General features: G+C 44.2%; 1 protein-coding gene across 4 annotated transcripts; it reads right to left on the bottom strand.

The window, feature by feature from the left end:
• Nucleotides 1–113: 113 nt before the first annotated feature.
• On the bottom strand, nt 114–24,414 carry LOC125288357 (core histone macro-H2A.1). Of its 4 annotated transcripts, none has more exons than XM_048234660.1 (10): nt 24,218–24,411; nt 22,085–22,279; nt 21,449–21,555; nt 19,882–20,076; nt 18,714–18,821; nt 8,971–9,070; nt 4,000–4,089; nt 3,254–3,428; nt 1,927–2,553; nt 114–1,570 (listed from the first exon to the last, which is right to left on the bottom strand). In XM_048234660.1, the coding sequence occupies exons 2-9, from the start codon at nt 22,254–22,256 to the stop codon at nt 2,388–2,390; spliced, it is 1,113 nt and encodes a 370-aa protein (XP_048090617.1). In that variant the 5' UTR covers nt 22,257–22,279; nt 24,218–24,411; the 3' UTR covers nt 114–1,570; nt 1,927–2,387. The 4 variants fall into 4 exon arrangements, with proteins under 4 accessions (XP_048090617.1, XP_048090626.1, XP_048090632.1 ...); XM_048234669.1 differs by having other exon boundaries at nt 2,161–2,553; XM_048234675.1 differs by lacking the exon at nt 8,971–9,070 and adding an exon at nt 7,383–7,473 and having other exon boundaries at nt 24,218–24,406.
• Nucleotides 24,415–24,904: the final 490 nt, after the last annotated feature.

Raw genomic sequence — 24,904 nt, 5'->3', positions numbered from 1 at the left:
TTTTATGCATCTATGGAGTTAGAGTTGAAGGTGGCGTTTTTGGTTTGATTGTCCAGATGGTAGTGAACTCGTACTCACTTTGTTGTTCTAACTCTGCAGTAAAAACAAAACACTTTGTCACAACCAAGCACTTTACTAACCATCTGAAATACAGTCTCCATTATGCCATTTCCTCCACCTCATAAAGAATGAATAAGGTTAATTATACAGTAGTATATGGCAACAACTTTACAAAATAAGACACAATGACTGCTTCAGAGACCGCAAACACAAAGAATGATGCCATGTCTTCAGTGTGCATCACAACATTGCACCAACCCTTCACCACATTCAGTTGGACATTTCCACAGCCAGGACTCCGGCCAGCTCTGAGAGAGTGCTAGTACACCATACGTTAGGACCAACAGTGCTAGCATACCATACGCCAGGACCAAGAGTGCTAGCATACCATACGCCAGGACCAACAGTACTAGCGTACGTTAGGACCAACAGTGCAAGCATACCGTATGTTAGGACCAACAGTGCTAGCATACCATACGCCAGGACCAACAGTGCTAGTACACCATACTCCAGGACCAACAGCGCTAGCATACCATACGTTAGGACCAACAGTGCTAGCATACCATACGTTAGGACCAACAGTGCTAGTGTGGGTACCTGATCTGCCTAAAGTTAGCCTATTTTCCCGCGATTACAGCAGGGTTAATCAGACAGAGTTGTTTGCCACCGTAGGTGACGTCACACAAACCAGCCGATTAGCCCATTTCACAAGATGGGGCCGCTGTGTAAATCAACTTCCTGTGGACGAGCACTGTCCCATAGACAGCAAAAGAAAAGTCCACAGGAAAGACAGAAACAGGAAGACGTTTACCCTGCCAATTAAGGTATCATTAACATCAATGAGGCCGGACACCTGGACACTGTGACACTGTTGCTGTGAAAGGGTCCACTAAATATTAAAATGTTTATTTCAGGCATCGCTTGAGCAGCTACGCATCTAACCCAGCCGAATTCTACTCTCGACTTTGGACGAATGAGGTGGCGACACATCATCTATTATGACGTATCATGCAGATCTGGTAACCCATGCAGGTACCCACACTAGCATACCATATGCAGGTACCCACATATGCAGGTACCCACATATGCCAGGTACCCACACTAGCATACCATATGCAGGTACCCACACTAGCATACCATATGCAGGTACCCACATATGCAGGTACCCACACTAGCATACCATATGCCAGGTACCCACACTAGCATACCATATGCAGGTACCCACACTAGCATACCATATGCAGGTACCCACACTAGCATACCATATGCAGGTACCCACTCTAGCATACCATATGCAGGTACCCACACTAGCATACCATATGCAGGTACCCACACTAGCATACCATATGCAGGTACCCACACTAGCATACCATATGCAGGTACCCACACTAGCATACCATGTGCAGGTACCCACATATGCAGGTACCCACACTAGCATACCATATGCAGGTACCCACACTAGCATACCATATGCAGGTACCCACACTAGCATACCATATGCAGGTACCCACTCTAGCATACCATATGCAGGTACCCACACTAGCATACCATATGCAGGTACCCACACTAGCATACCATATGCAGGTACCCACACTAGCATACCATATGCAGGTACCCACATATGCCAGGTACCCACACTAGCATACCATATGCAGGTACCCACACTAGCATACCATATGCAGGTACCCACACTAGCATACCATATGCAGGTACCCACACTAGCATACCATATGCAGGTACCCACACTAGCATACCATATGCCAGGTACCCACACTAGCATACCATATGCAGGTACCCACACTAGCATACCATATGCCAGGAAAACCCACACTAGCATACCATATGCGGGTACCCACACTAGCATACCATATGCAGGTACCCACACTAGCATACCATATGCAGGTACCCACATATGCCAGGTACCCACACTAGCATACCATATGCAGGTACCCACACTAGCATACCATATGCCAGGTACCCACACTAGCATACCATATGCAGGTACCCACACTAGCATACCATATGCAGGTACCCACACTAGCATACCATATGCAGGTACCCACACTAGCATACCATATGCAGGTACCCACACTAGCATACCATATGCAGGTACCCACACTAGCATACCATATGCCAGGACCAACAGCAATGAGAAATGTTTTGGGGGAAAACAACAAAACCAGACCTTCTGCCAATGGCTGCTTCTCAATAAATTCTGTTTAGCAAAACTTCAATAAACCATTTTATATTTGTCATTTAAATTATTACAGTATTTATATAATTCATAAAATTGCAAAACAAATAAACAAAAAACATATAAAACGGCCTTAGTTTCCCTCAAGCTTGGCCATCTCCTGCACGTAGGTGCCTATGCTCTCGCTGTCGAACAGCACGAAGTAGACCGTCTTGATGGAGGAGGACATGGTAGACACAAAGTAGCTGGAGATGGCTTTCAGGATGAGCTGTGCCGCTGTCTGTTTGGGAAAGCCGTTCCTGAGAGAGGGAGAGATGGACAGAGAGGGCGTCACACAATCACATTCACACATACTAACGCGTGTTGTAGTTAATGCAGTGGTTACCAAAGCCTTGATAACAAAAAGAAAAGGAATATCACACAGAATTACGTAAATGAAGTTGGATGCTATACCAACATTAAAGAAGAATTCCTGGGGGCCTGAACATGAGGGCTCATGAACATGCCCCCAGAGTGTAGCACTGTAGCTGCCTGGCGGCTGTAGCTGTTGGCTGCAGCAACTCGAGCTAGGTAGCACTGATTGTTTTTGGGTTTTTTCGTACCGACAGTTCTCTTTGACCTCGAGAAATAGAGACCTTTGTGAGAAATCGCCGGAATTCTCCTTTAAGGGAGTCTAAATGCAAAGACACAGGGGACATGACATGAATGGTTTTCATGTGTTATTGAAAAATGTACATTAACATTACACTTACACACCCACCTTAGTACTGTAGGAAAAAACTCACACACACACACCACCTACCTGCCGCTGCCGATACACATACACTTACAGTGTTAGAAACTCACACACATGCACACACACGCCTGCTGCCAATGCGCATACATTACATATCCGCCTTAATAGTGTTAGAAACTCACTCACACACACACTCACACACCTGCTGCTGATACAAATACACTTGCACATCTGCCTTAATAATGTTAGAAGCACACACATACCTGCCGCTGCCGATGGAGGGGAAGGCGATGGACTTGAGTTTCTTCTCGTCGGCGAGCGCCAGGCAGTTCTTGACCGTCTTGTCCAGCAGCTCCTCACAGCGGTCGGAGCCCCAGGACGGACTGTTGCAGTGGATCACAAACTTAGCGGGGAGACCGAAGCCTGCCGTCAGCACCGCTGCATGGATGCACAGAAAGGGGGAGAGAACAGGAGAGAAAGAAAGAAATAACATGAACAGAGGTAGAAGAAGAGAGAGAGAGAAAGAAAGAGGGGGGGAGAAGAATGAAGCAGAGAGGAAGAGAAACAAAAAGGTATCAAGAGAGGGATAGAGAACAGAGAGGCATGCATATAGTAACAGAACAGACAGAACAGACCTTTCCTGCCGTTCCTCTATGTCAGGGGTTTTCAACTGATTGTGAACCAGGGACCACCACTGAACAAAAATACTGATTCCCACATTGCAGCTACATTACTGAATCCATGGTTAGGGACCACCAGCAATGTCCTCACAGACCACAAGTGGGCCGCGGACCACCGGTTGAAAACCCCTGCTCTATGCTGTATTTGGACTGTACTCTGTGTAGAGCTGAGTAGCCCTGATGTGGCCTGCGTCCGCTACGGGACAGATCTGGCCCTGATGTGGCCTGCATCCGGTACAGATCTGGCCCTGATGCGGCCTGGGCGAGGCACTGGTAGAGCTCTAAGAGCCGTGTTGTGTGTGGTGTGGTGTGGTGTTGTGCTGCAGTACCTCCGGCCACATCCAGGGGGCCGTTCTTCTTGCGGAGCTCAGCACACGCCTCAGACAGCTCCTTACCACCCTTCTGTTCCAGAGCGTTTCCTACAGGGAAACACATACACCGCTGCCATGGATACAAGCGTGCGCGCGCACAAACACACACACACACACACACATATATGCTCATGCACACACACGGTCCAGCAGGTTCTGTGTCACCATGGCAACAAAGTGGCACAGAAGCACTGCAAAGGTGTATATGGGAAAGCCTGTAACTATGGGCACACACACACACACACACACACACACACACACACACACACACAAGCCAACCAATCACCAAACTAACTATTATATGTATCCATCCACACATTTAGGGTCACATTGCTCCTGAGGTTTACAAACAAGTGGAGTTTTGGTCTGAAACTAGCCAGCCTGATCCCCAGACAGCAGAACAGTACATGCAAATCCCTTTGCAAATACCACCAGCAGTCCAGTTGCCACTTGTTTGATGTTTGCTAAGATGTTGGCATCTTTTCTCATTACTGTTGTGCTGTATTATATATTATATGTGTGCAGGGTATTACGACCCAAAATACAGAACAACTTGGCTACTGAACTGCTGGTTTAGCAGACCACATGACCATATTCCATCTTGATTAGTTTGATTAAACTAATCAAGTTTATTAAGTTGAGTTGATTAAGTTGATAGCAAATCCAGTTGCTCAGAAAAGCATACTTCCAAAAGTGGCATGCTATTGCGTCATGTTGCTTTAGCATGTTTGAATATGTGAAGGCAAGGTTATTACCCTTTGATCTGTCTGACTGCCTGCCTGCCTGCCAGAGCTCTGTAGCATGGAGCTGGCTCTTTTCTTTACCTCAGGTTAGGAGGCATAGTTATGGTGCCATGGCTACAGCGGGCCCTGCAACACCCAGGAGAGGTGTGAGCTAGGAGGTAGGGCTACACAATAATCATTTGTTTTTAAAAATCGAAATCGCAATTTTAACTAATGCGATTAGCTAATTGCCAAAGGCTGCAATTAATCGTACAACTCACAGCTCTGCCCCAATTGTTAATCTTGTCACATCTATGATTTTTATATTGATGTCATATCCTCCTTGTGTGACAGACAGTGAAGTTCCCCTAACAGGAGTGCTGTGCTTCTCATGAAGTAGACATTCACACCAATCAGAAGTGGCTTAAAGCAAAATCTGGAGTATTGAACTAAAGCTTGACTTAAATTATATCACAATTCAAATTGCAATTGCAATGTCCGTATTTAGATATTTTCCCCATATTGTGCAGCCCTACTAGGAGGTGTGTTAGCTGATGTGTGTGAGCTTGCACGTGTATAAGCTAGGAGGCGTGTGAGCTAGCATGTATGTTAGCTAGGAAGGTGCGTGAGCTAGCATATGTGTGAGCTAGGAAGGTGTGTGAGCTAGCATATGTGTGAGCTAGCACGTATGTTAGCTAGGAAGGTGTATGAGCTAGCATATGTGTGAGCTAGGAAGGTGTGTGAGCTAGCATTTGTGTGAGCTAGGAAGGTGTGTGAGCTAGCATGTGTGTGAGTTAGGAAGGTATGTGAGCTAGCATATGTGTGAGCTAGGAGGTATGTTAGCTAGGAAGGTGTGTGAGCTAGTATATGTGTGAGCTAGAAAGGTGTGTGAGCTAGCATATGTGTTAGCTAGCATATGGGTGAGCTAGGAGGTGTGTTAGCTAGGGGTTGTGAGTGAGGTGAAGCTCTGCTCAATAGGAGCTGCCTCTGGGACAGACCCGGTTATTATGGTATGGCCCGAATTTGTTGTATCGGAACCGGATCAGGGGCCTGCCTCACAGTCAGCTGCTATTGGTCAATGGTCGTGCATGAGAGAAGCCATATTGAGACTCTTATGAACACCCTTAGTCACAGCTCAAAGCCAGAACAGAGGATTTCAAAGCTGCAAAGCTGCAATTAGCTCTCATCTGCCACTGATTCTAAACATCTCACTGTGTGGACGTTAACACTAACAGGGTTACTTAATCAATAACAGTAACAGGGTTACTTAATAGTTAACAGTAACAGGGTTACTTAATCGATAACAGTAACAGGGTTACTTAATAGTTAACATAGTTAACAGTAACAGGGTTACTTAATCGATAACAGTAACAGGGTTACTTAATAGTTAACAGTAACAGGGTTACTTTTGGTGTTTAATTGTTGCAATATGGTAAAGAGTAAAACAATAGGGTAAACACATACAGTTTGCTACACCTAGATGATATCATTTACAGCCACATTGGTGAGATCTCAGTGTGAAGGTGTGCTAAAGAATAAGACACTGAGAGGAAGGGTGCTCATGGGAGATGTAGTTTGTATCATGTGTGACAGTCACAGACGGGCATGGTGGGGTGTACCAACTCCCATGAGACAGAGGGGGTCAGAGAGAGGAGAAGTGTCATGAATGATGGCTAAGCAGAATGTGGGTGAGGAGCACACACGATGGACACACACCCGCATGTTCTTCCTCTTCGTAAACATCCGCTCCAGTTCAATTAGGCAATAAGGCATGAGTGAGAGTGGGCTTGTTAAAGGGACACCAGGCAACGTTTTCGTGTTAATTACTCATCTTCGTAAGTCGGTATATGGTTAAATGACTCATTACAGGGCGAATGAAGACTCTCTCGCCCGCCCCTACTGCCTGTAGGAAGAATATCCCACTTGCAAGTTCAGTGTATCGTACCGCCGACCGAAGCAGGATCAGTTTATATCCTGCATCCACAGCACAGAGGCAGGCTAATGAAATGCTAGCGATTGTTGCAAACGTGTGTCTAATGGAAGAGCCAGTGAAGAAGCAGCGAAAACCCTTGACGGAAGATGCAAAGAAAAGGAAAAGAGCTTCAGACCGAGCGAGGGCTTGCGCACGTATCGACACGTACAGACGCTAGGGGGAGTTTCGAACAGAAAAAGCATCAGGCTTGCCTGGTGTCCCTTTAAAGCATGGTTCGGCTGTAGGCACAAAGCCGTCTGACAAATGCGGAGCATTTACAAGCTGCTAAGAGTCCAAGTGGTCGATGCCCTGAGATATCGCCACTCATGATGACTTATGGAATGCCTCTCGTCCAATTAGAAATTAAAAAATAGTTTGACCTGACCGTAGTGTTGTGTACAAGTCTAGAAAGTGGATTCATTGCCATGATTCTATAACAGTGTGTCTAAGATTCTAACGAATCTTACATCCAACAGCACAACAGGTCTGTTGTGGCTTTTTCTTCACTTAACAGTTAAGACTTAACTCGAGAGCTTAGCATTTTTGTTATTAAATAGCCTATAGAACTTTGGTCTTTTTGGAGCAGGAGCTTGGAACAAGAAGCAGATGCATTGTGGGAAAGAGAGGTAAAGAGGCGGGGCATTTACCTACTTCCCCGCCTGTGTAGAGGCTGGCATTGGTGGGGTGGATTACGGCCTCGCTGTCGATGGTGGCAATGTCAGCCTGAACAACTTGAAACTACAAACGACAACAACAACACAACAACAACAGGCAAACAAACATGGTGTGAGATACTGGAGTGAGTGAGAGATACACCAAACAGATGAGAACACAATGATCAATACACAGATGAGGAACAAATGCATACAGAGAGAGGAGAGAAAGAGAGAGAAGATGCTGGGAGAAAGTGAGAAAGAGAAAAAAAAAGACAGATAGAGCAAACAAAGGGATGAAAGAGGGGAGAGGAAATAAGAGAGAAAGAGAATATAGGACTGAGAGAGAGAGACAGAGAAGAGAGACATGGGTAAAGAGAGAGAGAGAGGAGAGAGAGAAAGGGAGGGAGAAAGAGAGGAGAGAGAAAGGGAGGGAGAAAGAGAGGGAGAGAGAGAAAGGGAGAGCTGGAGAGAGAGAGAGAGTGATCCCTCCTTTCCCCTAGAGAGAGTGATCCCTCCTTTCCCCTAGAGAGAGGGCTGAGGTGGGTACAGGACAGTTTCCCCTTCATGAGGATCTGAGGGAATCCTTGAAACACTCGGGAGCTCAGAAACACACCCTCCCACCACTCAACACCCCCTCACGGGACCAGGCTGTGGGCCTCAAACACACCTCACAATGACCGTTGGAAGTAAGTGTGTGAAACTGTGTCGTGAGTAATATTTGCACGCTATTTTGATAGAAACAGCCAAATGTATCCATGAAGGAGGATGTGACTTTCTGTGCGTTATTAGAGAGGAGAAACATTTGTAATGGGATCTAGGAAAACCCTACCCTGGAGATCCAGAGTTCTTGCGAGAGCACAATTTGAATTTTCTCAGCGAGTCACTCTGGCAATCAGTAATGATGCTCATTACCCATGCCCTTGGAGCCGAGCTGCACCAATCACATTGGTGTATCTGATATAGGCGGGCCAGAGGCGAGCTAAACAGATGACGACAGCTCTGTGACGTCAAAGTCCAGAATCAGTCAGTAAACATTGGTCATGGTGTTATCCAATTGTGTGCAGTGATATGCAAATGCATATTTGATGATATAAATTATGTATTTCAAATGCATGCTTGGTGCTGCCTCTCGAGTTGGGCCATTTTCATTACTCATAGCCAGGCCCTAAATCTTTCCAGATTTGGATTGGTCTGAATTTCCAGGCAAGGAAAACCCATCACATGGTGAAATTTCACAAACTTAAGATTCTGATACTGGTATCCAGGATGTTTCTAGGCGATGGTATCCAGGATATTGCTAGGATGGTACTCAGGATGTTGCTAGGGGACGTTAACCAGGATCTTGCTTGGATAGTTGATTAAAATGTCTCTTGAATTTCCCCTTGGGGATCAATAAAGTATCTATCTATCTATCTATCTATCTATCAATCTATCTATCTGTCACCATCCGGCGGACTTTCCCAGATCCCACCACATTTAATCCATTCTTTGTTCTAAAGGAGTGTAATTAGCCCGTGAAGGGGTTATGATATTCAAGGATTCCTCAGGAGTTTCGTCTGCGGTCACCCCGCGGCCTCACCTAGGTCATCTTTAAGCTCAATGTCAGCACTGGTGGGGTTGATGACCCCCTCCACGTCAAAGCCAGCCAAGTTACTGAGCTCACTGTGAATGAGGTTCAGCTGCAAGACACCAGGGAGCACAAGCAGGAAGGGAAGGGAGCACAGGTTAAGCCAAGGAGAGAGCATCGTGCACACACACACACACACACACACACACACACACATTCAGTCAGACACACACAATCAGTCAGACACACACACACACATTCAGTCAGACACACACACACACATTCAGTCAGACACACACATTCAGTCAGACACACACACACATATTCAGTCAGACACACACACACACATTCAGTCAGACACACACACACACACACACACACACACACACACACACACACACACACAGTCAGTCACTCACACACACACACACATTCAGTCAGACATATACACGCACACACACACACACACACAAACACACGGAAAGGGGGTTGCAAATCAAAGTCAAACAAATTCTGATTGATCTGACTGAATCAAATTAACCCAGAATGAATCATACTCATTTTTTTTTATTTGCAAACATCATTGACATTACAGAAAATGCAACACTACGACATGCACATGAATACTACATACGACAAACAGGCGTACATTACATAAACACATACTGTAACTTAACAAGACATCACATTGACTTGGCTTCCACAAACATAACACAACATAACATTAATAACAGAAAGGCTAAGGATGATTCGGCGGGCCCAGGATGATTACAGATATGATTATCAGGGATGAAATTGATGACCGGAATGAAAAGAAGGGGGATGGGGGGGATGGTAGCCTAAGAGTGTGAATGAGGTGGTGTTGGGATGGGGTGGGATGGGGGTGAGGGGTAGTGAGAGTATGTGAGGATGTATGTGTGTGTGTGTGTGTGTGTGTGTGTGTGTGTGTGTGTGTGTGTATTATATATATGTATAAGGCTGGTTTGCTGTTGGGCCAGGAGGAGAGAAGCTGGAACATAGAGAGGGGAGGGTTTCAGGAGAGGAGTTGTAATTATTCTATTAATGATAAGTATAATAATAGGAATAACTGATTGCCTGGTTGATTGCCTGACTGATTGCCAACCTGGGCACCCATTAATGGCCACAGTTCCACCCAGCCCCTGCAGTTATACTGCGACGAGCTGACAGAGGGGAGGACCTGCGTGCCACCCATCGCCTCAGGCCCCCCAGCATATGCACACATCCCCACTACCACGACCAACCACACCTGCCCCCCAGACCTTCACCCAACACGCCACTCTTGACCTAAATATGTACAGTATGTGAATGGCTAGGTTGAGGGGTCTATCTAGAATGTAGCATTAAAAGAAGTGGGCATGCATGGTGAATATCTGTCAGGATTTCCCCCATGCACACCACACTTACCCTGTGTAAGATGTATGCCTCAACAATGTGTGCATTAAAATAAGTGAGGCATGCAGATAGACACCTGATGAGGCATCTACCTGCACTCCACTCTTACCCTAGCCTGTTTTGTAGTTTTTGTTTATGTATGTCACCTAACATGTAGTGCGATTAAAAGAGAGTAAAGCGTGCTGTGTGCTTCCAGGACAAGGCGTGTGCATGAGCGTATGAGGAGGGTGCACACCGGGGGCCCAGGGCCAATAGATAACCCACAGGACCCAACCAATGCCAAAACCACACAGCGACCCGCCAGGACCGAGTCTCCCAAGCCATCCAATGGGGCCCGGCAGAATAACGATGGGAGAGGCAGAGAGAAAGAGTGAAATTAGTAAAGTTATCAGAGAATGTAAATAAAAGGGGGAGGGAAAGAAGGGGATGCTATTTATATTACTACTACTAATAATAATAATAATAATAACAATAATAGTTCCAGCTACCCCCCTGCCTAGTGTTCGATGATATGTGTATCTGTTGATGAAGTGTGTTATGATCGTGTGGAGATGGAACTCAGGCAAAGAGGGTCAGGACTGTAAGTAGGTGATAAAGGGGTACCAAGGAGAGGTTGTATCCTGAGTATTGATTAAGTTTGTAGTTGATAGGTTTTCTAATGATATATAGTCTGTTAACAAGTTTTTCCAATGAGTGATGTGAGCTTTTTTCCTAGATTTCCAGTTCATGAGGATTGTTTTCTTGGCGATAGTCAGCTTACCAGTAGTGTTTTATTGCCGGAGTTGCTTAAATTGACTGTGGATGTATCACCAAGTATGCATAAGGAAGGGATGCTGGGATGTGACAGCCAAAGATGGAAGAGAGATTTTGTGACACTCACCCAGAAGTGGTTGATTGGAGTGCAATGCCAAACCGCATGAATGTATGTATCTGGGTTATTTTGTGTGCAGTGAGTGCAAAGATCCGAGCCAAACCCCATTTTGCCAATTTATGTGCAGTGTAGTGGAATCTGTGAAGAACCTTGTATTGTATTAGTTGTAGATTACTATTCTTTGTCATGAGGTAGATGTTTTGCACATTTTGGTCCAGAAGTCGGCACGGGAGTAATTGATAAGTCTGATTCCCATTTGTGATATGGCAGGCCAATTGTTTTTTCTGAACAAGATATAATTTTGTAAATTTGGGAGAGTATTTTTGGGAGAGGGAATATTAAGCAGCTCTGAGATTGGTGGGGAATGTCAAGGTTAGCTGTCTGGATGTTAATTTTTCCTAGGATAGATGATTTAATTTGCAGGTATTGTAAGAAGTGTTTACTCTCGATGCCGTGCTTCTGGACCAAACAGGAAAATGAGGCCAGATTATTGTCTTGAAGAATGTGTTGAAGGTGAGTGATGCCCTTTCCCATCCATGTGTGAAAGTTAAGTGTTTTTTATTGACGGTGAAATCTGGGTTATTCCAAATCGGGTGCGAATTGATGGTGCTATAGGTGAATCAGTGATGTGGTAGAATCTCCACCAGGCTGTCAGAGTAGCTGAAATTGTTGGGGCTTTGAAGGATGGATGTTTTTGACCGACTGACTGCAGAAAGGGAGATCTGAGATTTTAATTTCTTTACAGATTGTTTGTTCTAGGTCTAACCAGGTGTTGTCTGAGGGGTGGGGTGTAGCCATTTGTGGATGAAGTGGAGCTGGTTGGCCAGAGCATAGTGCTGGAAGTGTGGGGCCTCTAGTCCTCCCATTGCTTTTTGGTTTTGGAGAGTGGTGAGTTTGATCCTTGGGGTCTTATCTTCCAGTAGAATTTAGTGATTAATGAATCAAGAGACTTAAACCAGAGGGTGGTGGGCTGGGTTGGAATCATAGAGAATAGATAGTTTATTTTGGGCAGTATTGTCATTTTGATTACTGAGATTCTGCCCATGATGGATAATGGGAGGTTCTTCCAGCGTTGAAGGTCATCATCTATTGAAGTGAGTAGAGGGAATAATTTAGGCTAAATAAGTCTGACAGCCTGGGGAGACTTTTATCCCTAAGTAAGTGATATAGTTAGTGCAGAGTGGGATAGGTGAAGAGTTGGCTGTCACATCCCAGCTGTTGGGATGTAATGGGAGAACTGCAGATTTATTCCAATTGATTGAGTATTCAGAAATTTTAGAGAATGTGTCAATGAGTTTGATGGTTTCTTCTACTGATGTTGTGGGGTCTTGAAGAAAGAGAAGAATGTCGTCAGCATAAAAGGCTGATTTTGTGATGCATATATGGAGTCTGGACACCTTTGATGAGGGGGTTCTGGACGGATGGCAGCTGCTAGGGGTTCAATGAAGATTGTAAATAGTGAGGGGGAGAGTGGGCACCCCTGTCTAGTTCCCCGTGAAGAGTGAAACTTTGTGATGTTAGTCCATTGGTGATTACTGTGGCTGAAGGAGAGGTATATAGAAGTTTAATCCAGTTAATGAGCGACTCGAAGCCAAACCTCCCTAATGTGGAAAACAGGAAATTCCAGTTCACCCTATCAAAAGCTTTTTTCTGCGTCCAGAGTTGCTATGATGGTATTATCTTGAAAATTTGTAGAGTGATACATTATATTTAACTAGGTCTATGTCATCTGACTGAACATCGCGAGACTTTGGGTGAGATCCAAAATGGCAGCGCACTGAACACTGACGCTTGTAAACAGAAATACAAAACTTTATTTTTCTTCTACTAAAACAACCACTACCTCTCTACAACTCTCATCAAAACCGGATTATATTCTCCACCTTTTCCAACGGCAACCTCTTCATTCTGGACGTTATGTCATCTGAACCCAGCAAGAAACGCACTCGTGACTACTCAACAGAGACTGAACCAGAATCACCTACCGCTGGCGCTACTTCTACATCCATCGAGGTCAGTTTACTACAATCCATAAACAACAAACTTGCAATACTGGAACATCTGCACGCAGATATTAAGGACTTAAAAGCCAGCCTCGAATTTTCCCAATCACAGATCGACACACTCGCATTAGAAAACCGTGAACTCAAAGGAAATATTACAAACTTATCCGACCATGTTAATCAACTCACCAGCGAAAATCGGATCATGAAAGAAACAATCCTAGACCTCCAGTGCCGCAGCATGCGCTGATAACCTCATTTTTTCCGGAATTCCCCTGCCAACTTCTAAAGATACACCCTGACGACCCAGAGAAAGCAGTTAAAGAATTCTTGCAGTCATCTCTCAAACTACCGCCAGAAACAGTTGACAAGATTACCTTCCACCGTGTACACCGTCTCACTTCCAAAGACAATAAAAACCTCCTCCATTATCGCCAAGTTCGAACACTTCAAACACAAAGAACTCATCAAAAGCAAAGGGAAAGAACTGAAAGGCACTTCATTCGGACTAAACGACCAATTCCCACAAGTAATACAGGAAGAAGAAGAGCCCTCTTGCCCATAATGAAACAACTCAGGCAAGAGGGCAAACGAGCAGCACTGTCAGTCGATAAACTGTATGTCAATGGAACTCTGTATCGCAACCCCAATATCACCACCTGGCTATAGCACATCATACATCATGCCAACATACATCTTGATTATAACATTGTCACCCTCAACTCTCTCTAACCCACTGCCTACTGATGCTTGATCACCTCTCTCTTCTCTCTTCTTATGTTTCATTCCTTTTGCTCCCCTACCCACCCATTCTCTTTTGCTCTCTCAATGTTTAATGTTATTCATGGTGTTTTGTCTATACATGTTTGCTTGTGTGTCCTGTCTGTTTTGTTTATTATGTCTATAGGCTAAAAGTCAAATTATGATCTGTATGTTTTCAATGCTAAACAGGAAATGTTCATGCTGTCACCACTCCAGAACCAAATTCCTACCTCTTTATGCTCTATATTCTTCTCAGCCCCTACCTTTACATCTCATTTAAGCACACCACATTACACACCTATTCCTCCACCCCCTTCCCCTCTCCTATCTAACTGACACCTGCACACACTCTCACACACACACAATACCCACCTTATCAAACATTTTCATAACTGTACAATCACAACATGGTAACACTTTACGTTCCTTGACCTGGAACATCCGTGGGATTGGATCTCAGGCAAAGAGGCTGAAAATCTTAAATCATTTGGATAGTTTAAAAGCTGACATATGTCTCCTACAAGAAACTCATCTCTCAGAATTAGACTACACCCGGGATCAAATCAAGACAATTCAATCACATTTTTTCATCTCATTACAATACAAAACAAAGGGAGTTTGCATTCTGATTAACAAAAGAATCTCATTCATCCATAACGCCACCATCACAGACCCAGAAGGACGCTTTTGTCATCATAAACATCTCAATTCACAATACCCCTGTAACAATTGTTAATGTTTATGGCCCTAATACAGACAACCCAGTTTTCTTTCAGAACCTCTTCACCTCCATCTCAACTCTATCGGCTGTCCCATCATAATTGCAGGCTTAATTTTAATACAGTGTTAGACCCCACATTTGACAGATCTGATCACTCTAAAAGCAAACGAATCTGGCAATCCACAAAACAATAAAACAGTTCATGAGCGATTCTGGCCTTGGCGATTGTTGGCGGCTTCAGCACCCAGACTCCAAATGCTACTCTTTTTTCTCTCCGGTCCACCACTCCTATTCCGTGATTGATTATTTTCTAACCAGCAACTCTATAATGAAAAATATCTCTGATTCAACTATTCATCCCATAGTCATTAGCTTATCATGCCCCAGTTACAATTAAATGGAACATAACGAACCAACAGCCACCAATTAGCAAATGGCGCTTTTAATACATCCCTCTTTACAAGACCCAAATTTCATCAGTTTTTGTTGGGAGAGAGGGCATTCTTTCTAGAATGAACGGCTCTGAATCATCTCCTTCCCTTCTGTGGGAAACAGGAAAAGCAGTACTAGAGGAAGAATCATCTCATATTCAGTATACAAAAAAAAGAAGGAAAAAGAACAGGAAGTAGAACTCAACAATAAAATTAAACAGTTAGAAGAAACCAATGCAAGCAACCCAACTGAAGAAACACAGGCAAAACTTAGGAAACATAAATTCAAACTCAATGAAATACTCAATAAACACACTCAATTTATGATTCACCGCCTAAGGCAGGAAAACTTCCACCATAGCAATAAAATCAGGTAAATACTTAGCAAATCAAATCCAACGTGAACAAAAAAAAAAATCAACAATCCCGGTCATAAAGAACTCAGCAGGGAAGCTAACCAGCTCACCTGAAGAAATAAATCATGTTTTTACCAGTTTTACAATAAACTATATTCTTCAGAAATAAACCCCAACCAGGAATTCATAGACTCTTTCCTAAACAGCATCGAATTACCACAACTCAATGAGACCGAAATAAAACCTAGAATCACCTATAACTCAACAAGAACTGTTTGATGCTCTGAAACAGATGCCCGATAATAAAGCACCAGGTCCGATGGCTTTCCCTGCTGAGTTCTACAAACAATTTTGGACCATCTTAGCTCCACTTTTCATCAGAATGATTAATGAATCAAAACAGAAAGGACGCCTTCCAACTAGTTCCACCACAGCCTCAATTTCACTGCTCCTCAAGCCCAATAAGGACCCAACATTGCCATCCAGCTACCGGACCAATTTCTCTCCTCAATGTGGACAATAAGATAATCGCAAAAAATGCTAGCACACAGATTAGCAGAGGTCACCCCATCCATTATCCACCCAGACCAAACAGGCTTCATTAAAGGTAGAATTTCATCCACCAACACCCGCAGACTGTTAAATATAATGAATCATACTCATTTCTATGAAATCAAATCATCGCAAAACACCTAATCAGAGCTACGACTGAGTTTCTACTATTCACAGCCTGGTTGCATCACCACATCCAAACAAACACAGGAATCAACATAACAAATCCAACCTGACAGACAGACTTCAGCATGTGACTATAGACCACATCCCCTGCAATAAAACCACATTACTTTCCACACTCAATCAACAAGCAGCCTTTTCTCATGTTCCCCTGATGCGTTAGATTAACCACTGTTTATTACATTGGTAATGATCTTCTAAGGGAGTATAACCATGTAGTTGAGTGTCTATGGTCATAACGCTCTAAAGGAGTACAGTATGTAGTTGAGCGTCTATGGTCATAATGCTCTGAGAGAGTACAGTATATCTACGTAGTTGAGCGTTTATGGTCATAAAGCTCTGAGGTAGTGTGTTGGATTGCTCAGCTATGCTAGGTAGTGTGTTGTAGTGTGTTGGATTGCTCAGCTATGCTAGGTAGTGTGTTGTAGTGTGTTGGATTTCTCAGCTAGGCTAGGTTGTGTGTTGGATTGCTCAGCTAGGCTAGGTAGTGTGTTGGATTGCTCAGCTAGGCTAGGTAGTTTGTTGGATGGCTCAGCTAGGCTGGGTAGGCCAACTGTGATTCCACGCTGTTGTGATCAGATGAAGTTCACTGTGTGTGTACACACTAGTGCCATGGAGACCATCTCAGCTGCCAAAGAGGACAGCAACACTGATGTGTTGCCAGATTGGGTTTCCACCCAATCAGGTTCAAAAACCCGCCCTCTTCAGCAAAAAAACGCCCCAACAACGATTTTGTCATAGAGAACCATTTAACTCAAAATTATATTTGGCCGCCTAAAGCTTATTTGCCCCCGCCCGACAAAGTCAAAAGAAGCCCAATTGGGCTTCACCTGCCCAATCTGGCTCCCTAGACTCACAGTGAGATTACCACTCATGACTGTGCTGTTACTATACTGTATCATATGTCAGCAGCACAACTCTGATTGCTGCTGTTATTATTCAGACTCAAGCCATGCTGATATACACTATAACAACAACTAACATTAACAACTAATTAACAACTATTAACTAACACTATAACAGAACTACTACACATTATAATAGCCTTTGTTGTGTGATATTTATTTCATCAGTGATTCAATGCAAAAATCAAGCGGCAGAAGTCAAGAGGAAAGTAATATGAAGATGAAGACAGATAATAGATAGATAGATAGATAGATAGATAGATAGATAGATAGATAGACAGATAGATACTTTATTGATCCTCAAGGGGAAATTCAAGATAATTTTGAAAAGCAGATAATTGACTGAATTCTGAGATACCGGTAATCCTCAGAGGCTGGAGTCAGCATTATATTCATTCAGTCAAACCATTTGCATAGTAAAATATCCTGCCTGCACACTGCTGTAGGCTGTAACTCAGCTGGTCTAGCATGTGACTACCGCCACAGTAAAAACCAACAGGACCCACAGTAAAAAGAAACCAAATATCACAGCCAAAGCTTTGCTACTGATTGTGTTGCATTCATGCACCAAAAAGCGGTGAGCCAAAGCTATGGCAGTAGCATGGGGTTTTATAGGGGAATGTTAGCTATATGTTAGGGGTATGCTAGCTATACGTTAGCTGTATGTTAGGGGTACCGTATATAAGCTGAATGTTAGCTGTATGATAGGGGAATGTTAGATATATGTTAGGGGTATGCTAGCTATGTACTTAGCTGTATGTTAGGGGTATGCTAGCTATACGTTAGCTGTATGTTACAGGTATGCTAGCTATATGTTAGCTGTATGTTTGCACAGACATCAAGCAGCATGGTACGGAGGAGTGGTGGCGGGATTAGCATGGTAGGGAGGAGGGTTAGCGGGATTAGCTGAGTGGCTCGCCAGGCTCTCAGTGTTAGTACTGCTGAGTGCAGAGACAGGTGTTTTTGCATTCACACACAACCACCATGCCTGCGTAGGGCGTTCCTGCAGAGCTTTACATACACTGCTCTGGGGACAAGCCTAAACACACACACACACACACACACACACACACAGATGCTGTGTGTACTGTATGTCTGGACGTGGCATGGGGTGTGTCTCTGACAGAATCCGGATGAATGAGTGTGTGATTTGCTTTGTCTGTACAAGTAGGGGTTATCTCTGCAGTGTACACACACTAACACTTCTGTCAGCCTCTCCATGTAAAGAGAGCATATTCACACAGGCCACCGATGAGCACAGTGATTTCTACAGCTAGTTGGGTGACCTGTCTTGTTCCCCCATTCTCTCTCTCTGTGATAATGGCAGTGGGAGTAGGACAGGATTGGGCTGTGTGCATGTGTGCAGTGCATGTGTAGCACTGTGTATTTATGTGGGAGTGGGAGTGTGGGTGCTTGTGTGAGAGAGCGGAATCCTGTGGGTGTGAGTATCTGTCAGTGAGCGTATGTATGTGTGCATGTACATACAGTATTGGTGTATGTATGTGTAAATGAATGTGTGTGTGTGTGTGTGTGTGTGTGTGTGTGTGTGTGTGTGTACCTTCTGTCCCAGGAAGAGGCTCTTAGTGGAGAGGACGGTGAAGCTGCCGGCTGTTGATCCCTCTGTGGTGCTGTCTGCACTGGCTGCCTTACTCACCGCAGCCTGCCTCTGCCACACACACACACACACACACACGCACACATGCACGCACACACGCACGCACACACACACGCGCGCGCACAAACACACACACGCACGAGCACAAACACACACACACACACACACAAATGCATGCACACACAAACGCACGCACGCACACACGCACAAACACACACACAGAAACACAAACACACAAACGCATGCACACACAGACACACACAAACACACACATACACAGTGTAACCACATAGGATCTCAATTTATGCATGTTCCTCCACTTTAGGCTCCACTGGTAAACAGATCTATTCTTTCCTTATTCATTCAGCTGATGCGGGACATTGGTTAAAGTAGATGTTAATTATTACAGCTCCAATCTCCCCAGAGCAAGGGCACAATAGTGCCAGCCGGGAATTGAACCCACAACTTTCCTGGCTGTTGCATTTACTTTACTTTATTTCTGCATTGTTGCACTGTTGACTTACTCATTTGCACTATCACCATGACCACTATAACATTGCACTACCACCATGACACTCATTCACACAGAGCACCTTAGAGCACCTTACCATTCCTTACTATGCACAGAGAATCACAGGCTCAGTCCCTGCCTCAGTCATTGCAAGCGCCTCTGTTTTATTAATCACCACTATGTGGATATTGTTTTTAGAATTGATTTAGATTAAGTGTTAGTATAATTTGTATTTTTGTAATTTGTATTTTAGTATATTTTTATATATTGTATTAAGTGTTAGTATAATTTGTATTTTAGTATATTTAGCATATTCTTTATCTTCTACTGTCCTTACTGCTTAGTTGTGTTTTTATATTATATACTTTAATTACTCTTTCTGCTGTTAAAGAATGTGTTTGTGTTGTATGTATGCTGCTGCTGAGACCTTGACCTTGAATTTCCCCTGGGGATCAATAAAGTATCTATCTATCTATCTATCTATCTATCTATCTATCTATCTATCTATCTATCTATCTATCTATCATGCTAGCCCAGCTCCCTATAGCCACTACACCACCACTGATCTAGAGATGTGCAGTCTCACTCAGCCCTCCATACCTTGGATCTGAGCGTGCCCTTCTTCCCAGCCATCCTCTTGGCAGCTGCTTTCTTGGCGGACATCTTGGACTTCTTGGTGGGCGGAGGGGTGATGACGGCCTCCAGCTTGCCCTTTGACCCCCGCTTCTTGGCCAGCAGCTCTGGGTGGATGTTGGGCAATACCCCGCCCGCTGCTATGGTAACGCCTTTCAGGAGCTGCGGAGAAAGGCAGTAGAGAGAACAGGAAAAGGTGAATAGGTAGAACAGGTAAATTGAATTCTATTCGCACATTACTGTACATGAGTGAGTGTGTGTGTGTGTGTGTGTGCATATTTCTGTATGCATAAGACTATATACTGACTTCATACACTGCATATGCACGATTACATATACCGCACTGTCTCCTCTACACAGTATCTGTTTCCCAACGTTTGCTTGGAAAAGCGCACTAGAGAACGGTACTCAAATGACTCAGTGCAAACTGCAGAGCTATCTGATTCACCTGGAATGAGACTGTAGTTTTCACTGTTTTGCCTCTCGGTTCATCATGACTTGATGCTGAACACTCATTAGGACAGTTTCATTTGTGATATTAATTATGACAGTTTCATTTGTGATATTAATTATGACAGACTACAGCAGATTCAGACAAAAGCTGTTGTGGTTCTTGTGTTTCATCGTTTCCTAAATAGAATGTCTCCTCTGAATGACAACAAATCCTAAAGAAACATAAGATAAGAATACGATAAGGGGGGTAGTAAGGGAGGTCGAGAGAGGGAGAATAACGGAGAGAAAGAGAGAGAGAGAAAGAGAGAAATAAAGAGAGAAAGAGAGAGAGAGAAATACAGAGAGAGAGAAAGAGAGGGAGAATAACAGAGAGAAAGAGAGAGAGAGAAATACAGAGAGAGAGAAAGAGAGGGAGAAAGAGAGAAAGAGAGAGAGAGAAAGAGAGAAATACAGAGAGAAAGCGAGAGAGGGAGAAAGACAGAGAGAAAGAGAGAGAGGAGCTAACAGAGAGAAAGAGAGAGAGAGAAACAGAGAGAGAGAAAGAGAGGGAGAATAACAGAGAGAAAGAGAGAGAGAAAGAGAGAGAGAAAGAGAGAAATACAGAGAGAAAGCGAGAGAGGGAGAAAGACAGAGAGAAAGAGAGAGAGGGAGCGTAACAGAGAGAAAGAGAGAGAGAGAAATACAGAGAGAGAGAAAGAGAGGGAGAATAACAGAGAGAAAGAGAGAGAGAGAAAGAGAGAAATACAGAGAGAAAGTGAGAGGGAGAAAGACAGAGAGAAAGAGAGGGAGAATAACAGAGAGAAAGAGAGAGAGAGAAAGAGAGAAATACAGAGAGAAAGCGAGAGAGGGAGAAAGACAGAGAGAAAGAGAGAGAGGGAGCATAACAGAGAGAAAGCGAGAGAGGGAGAAAGACAGAGAGAAAGAGAGAGAGGGAGCATAACAGAAGGAGAAAGAGAGAGAATAAGAGGAGAGAGGAAGGAAAAAGAGAGAGGGAGGGAGAGAGAGAGAGGGAGAGAGAGGGAGGGAGAGGGAGGGAGCGAGAGGGAGGGAGGTGTAACAGGAGAGAGGAGGTGGCACAGACCTGATTGAGCTCCTCGTCGTTGGCGATGGCCAGAAGAATGTGCCGTGGAGTGACACGCCCCTTTTTGTTGTCCCGTGCAGCATTTCCTGCTAGCTCAAGAATCTCAGCTAACAGAGAGAGGGATGGACACACACACACACACACACACACACACACACACGTAGATACACACACACACACACACACAGATACACACACACACACACGGATACACACACACACACACACACCACACACACACAGAGACACACACACACACACACACACAGAGACACACACACACACACACACAGACACACACACACACACACACACACAGACACACACACACAGACACACACACACAGACATACACACACACACACACACACACACACACACACAGACACACACAGACATACATACACAGGCACACACACACACACACATAAACACACACACACAGACATACACACATACAGACAGACAAACACACAGGCAGACAGACAAGGTTAACTCTTCATGCATTATTGATGTATTGATACATTATTTCCCACTTGATGGAGTAATGCTGTATGGAGGCGTATAACGTATAAATATAACGTATAAACGCTTGTACACACACACACACACACACACACAGTGCTTGTGTCTCACCTGTGAGGTACTCAAGCACTGCGGCCAGGTAGACCGGCGCTCCGACTCCGATGCGGTACTTTGGGAGACTCCTCTTGATGTAGCGCAGCATGCGGCCCACAGGGAAGATGACCCCTGCCTTGGTGGAGCGCGACGTCTTCGTCGTCTTCTTCTTACCCCCCCGGCTCGACATGTTGCCCCCACGAGTCTCAAGATCTGCCCCAAAGAGATCGGGCATATGCAGTGTATGAGGTAAGTATATACCGGTAGTCTTATATATGTATCAGCACACTGCCCCCCAAATCAGCACACACTGCCCCACCCCCCCGCCCCAAATACACAGCACATTGTCTCATGAGGAAGCTTCCCCAACACACATATTGCACACTGCCCTCTCCCCACATACACAGCACACTATCCCATCTCCCCCTGTCATCCCCCCCAACACACACACCAAGACCCCTGGCAGTTGGGTTAGCCCCTTGAGCCGTGGATCTGCCCAAGGTTTCTTCCTTGGTAAGGGAGTTTTCCTTGCCCCTGTTGCTCTTGGGTGCTCCTTGTTGGTGCCCCCCACCCAATCCCAATCCTCCACCACCTTTTTTTATGCAGCCCTTGCCACTTAATCTACTAAACCCCCTTCTACTGCACTCTTGCCCCCCCCCCCCCATTAATGCACAAATAGGCTGACACCAGACATAATTTCACTGCATTTCTTACTTCCAGTAACTATATGCATGTGACAATAAACTTCCTTGTATACAGAAATATGCACACACACACAGAGATACACACACACACAAAGACAAATCGACACAAACAGAAAACAATAAAATGACTCTCGTCTCGCACATTCTGTTTCATCAGCACTACAGTGGTCATCTGTCTACGACTACGCAGCCTGACTGTCTTTAGGGACCAAGCTGTGGCCTGGACTGTAATATGAACACACTCTCATGGACACACTGGCTCCCCCAGGGTGTTCCTAAACGACCCTACACTATTAAAAAAAAAAAACGCTTGATGTGTCTCCCATGGCATGGCCTGACAGAGTAAATAGAATCTGAGGTGATGTTAACCCATGTTTTAGGAGCTTCAATCGCTTAGCCAAATTAAGTCAAAACAAAGGCTCCTTTCTATCACTAAACCACATCTTTGAACTACCACCTGCTTTCTTATGCAGACAGTCAGGTTTCAGGAAGAACAGAACGTTTGCATTAAGTTATGTAAACATGTAAAACAAACAGAGGGCCAATACAATGTTACACATACAGCCAGCTGCATTAACTGTTCTGCACTTGTGTATGAGGAACGTTATGGACACTCATGCCAGAGTGGTTCCTTTCTGAGCCTACTTGAGTCAGATGATTGATTTACAGAAGGCGTCAGTGCTGGGATTTCAGAAACACCTCTCTGGATTAGTTTGTATGCACAACCTTTTTTGTCAGCTAGCAGAGGTTAAAGTGCACGGTCTTATCAATCCAGTTTACTCAAGAAAGACAATGCTCAGGACATGTCATGAAGTCAACTCACAGTTTATATCTACTCAAAGTCTATCCGATGGTCAGGGATTTTACCATAGTTATTGTTACTGAAGTACATTTTGAATGTAACCTCAGATGCATTCAGAAATCTTCATGATGTAAAAGCCAAGACAAACGAAGGACAATAGTCACTTCCATTAGCACCTTTCAATTTAAGACAAATATTGGAAACTCCCGGCTGAATATTTTCAAACAGGCTACCGTCGCGAGAAGAGGCTGACAGGCAAAAATGAAAACGTGTGCACATCTTGTTTGTCAACAGAAAAACAACATTACCAACAAGGAGGAGAGATGTATCAGTAGGCTATATTTCAACATATCAAACTGCGCGTCTTTTCACATGAAAACATGTCCTAAAGATTTACAGCTGGTAAGTATTGTTTTGCTTTAAGGACCATTGAAAACGATAACTCCCAATTCAAACTGTCAGTTAGCTTAGTTAGTTAGCCATAACACTGACATGTCCTGAATGTTTTCAGGAGGAGAAAATCTTCAAGTGCTATGTTTACAGAAGGACATGTTTACAGAATCGCTGAACGTGATTCAGGCGTCACAGTTTGTCAGTCGAAACATAACTACATTCAAATCAATAACCAACAATTAGGCTACTTACAGGACAGAGCTGGGCAATATGTCTCCTATCTCCGGGCTCGGCTGCCTGGTCTAGCCTACTGTACAAAACCAGACCAAGCAGAACAATTTCCCACAATCCACAGCGCTCCAAATTGTTGGTGGAGACTGGGGAGAGCAGCCAGGCGACGTAGGGGCTGTGGCAATGCGCAGCACTGTTTGCTCCACTAAAAGTATGTGAACGACTCACAATCTGCCTCTTGCGTTGATGTTTGAGGACAGTGACAGCGTACAAAGTCCCACCACACCTAAGAGCACATGACTCAACTGACACCTGCATTTATAGCACAGATAAGCCATCTGCACAAACCGCCGTGTCATGAAATCATGAAGACTCTTGTTGTTGAGAACTTACTTCAAATTACAATAGATTAAAATAGACAATAGTGATAGAGATAAGTTATTACTTTATTTATTCATTTTATATCCACAATTACTTATTTGGAGCATGAAGTACTTTTTACTATAGCATAGCTGAACAGCGTAATTCTGAAGCATAATAAAGGGTTTCAAGCAGTCAAGTCTTCTTCTTTCATTTATTGGCAGATTACATCGTTTAATTAGCTTTGAAGTCTCAGGCGAAGAAGCTTGATAAAACAAATCTCAGGGATGTTAAGACATGTTTTCCAAATTTGCATCACTGCATATTCACACCGCACCAGTTAGTGAT

The sequence above is a fragment of the Alosa alosa genome, chromosome 2 (assembly GCF_017589495.1).
Source record: "Alosa alosa isolate M-15738 ecotype Scorff River chromosome 2, AALO_Geno_1.1, whole genome shotgun sequence".
Taxonomy (NCBI): domain Eukaryota; kingdom Metazoa; phylum Chordata; class Actinopteri; order Clupeiformes; family Clupeidae; genus Alosa; species Alosa alosa.
The sequence above is the reverse complement of the archived record's forward strand: the minus strand, read 5'-3'. Positions and strand labels throughout refer to the sequence as shown.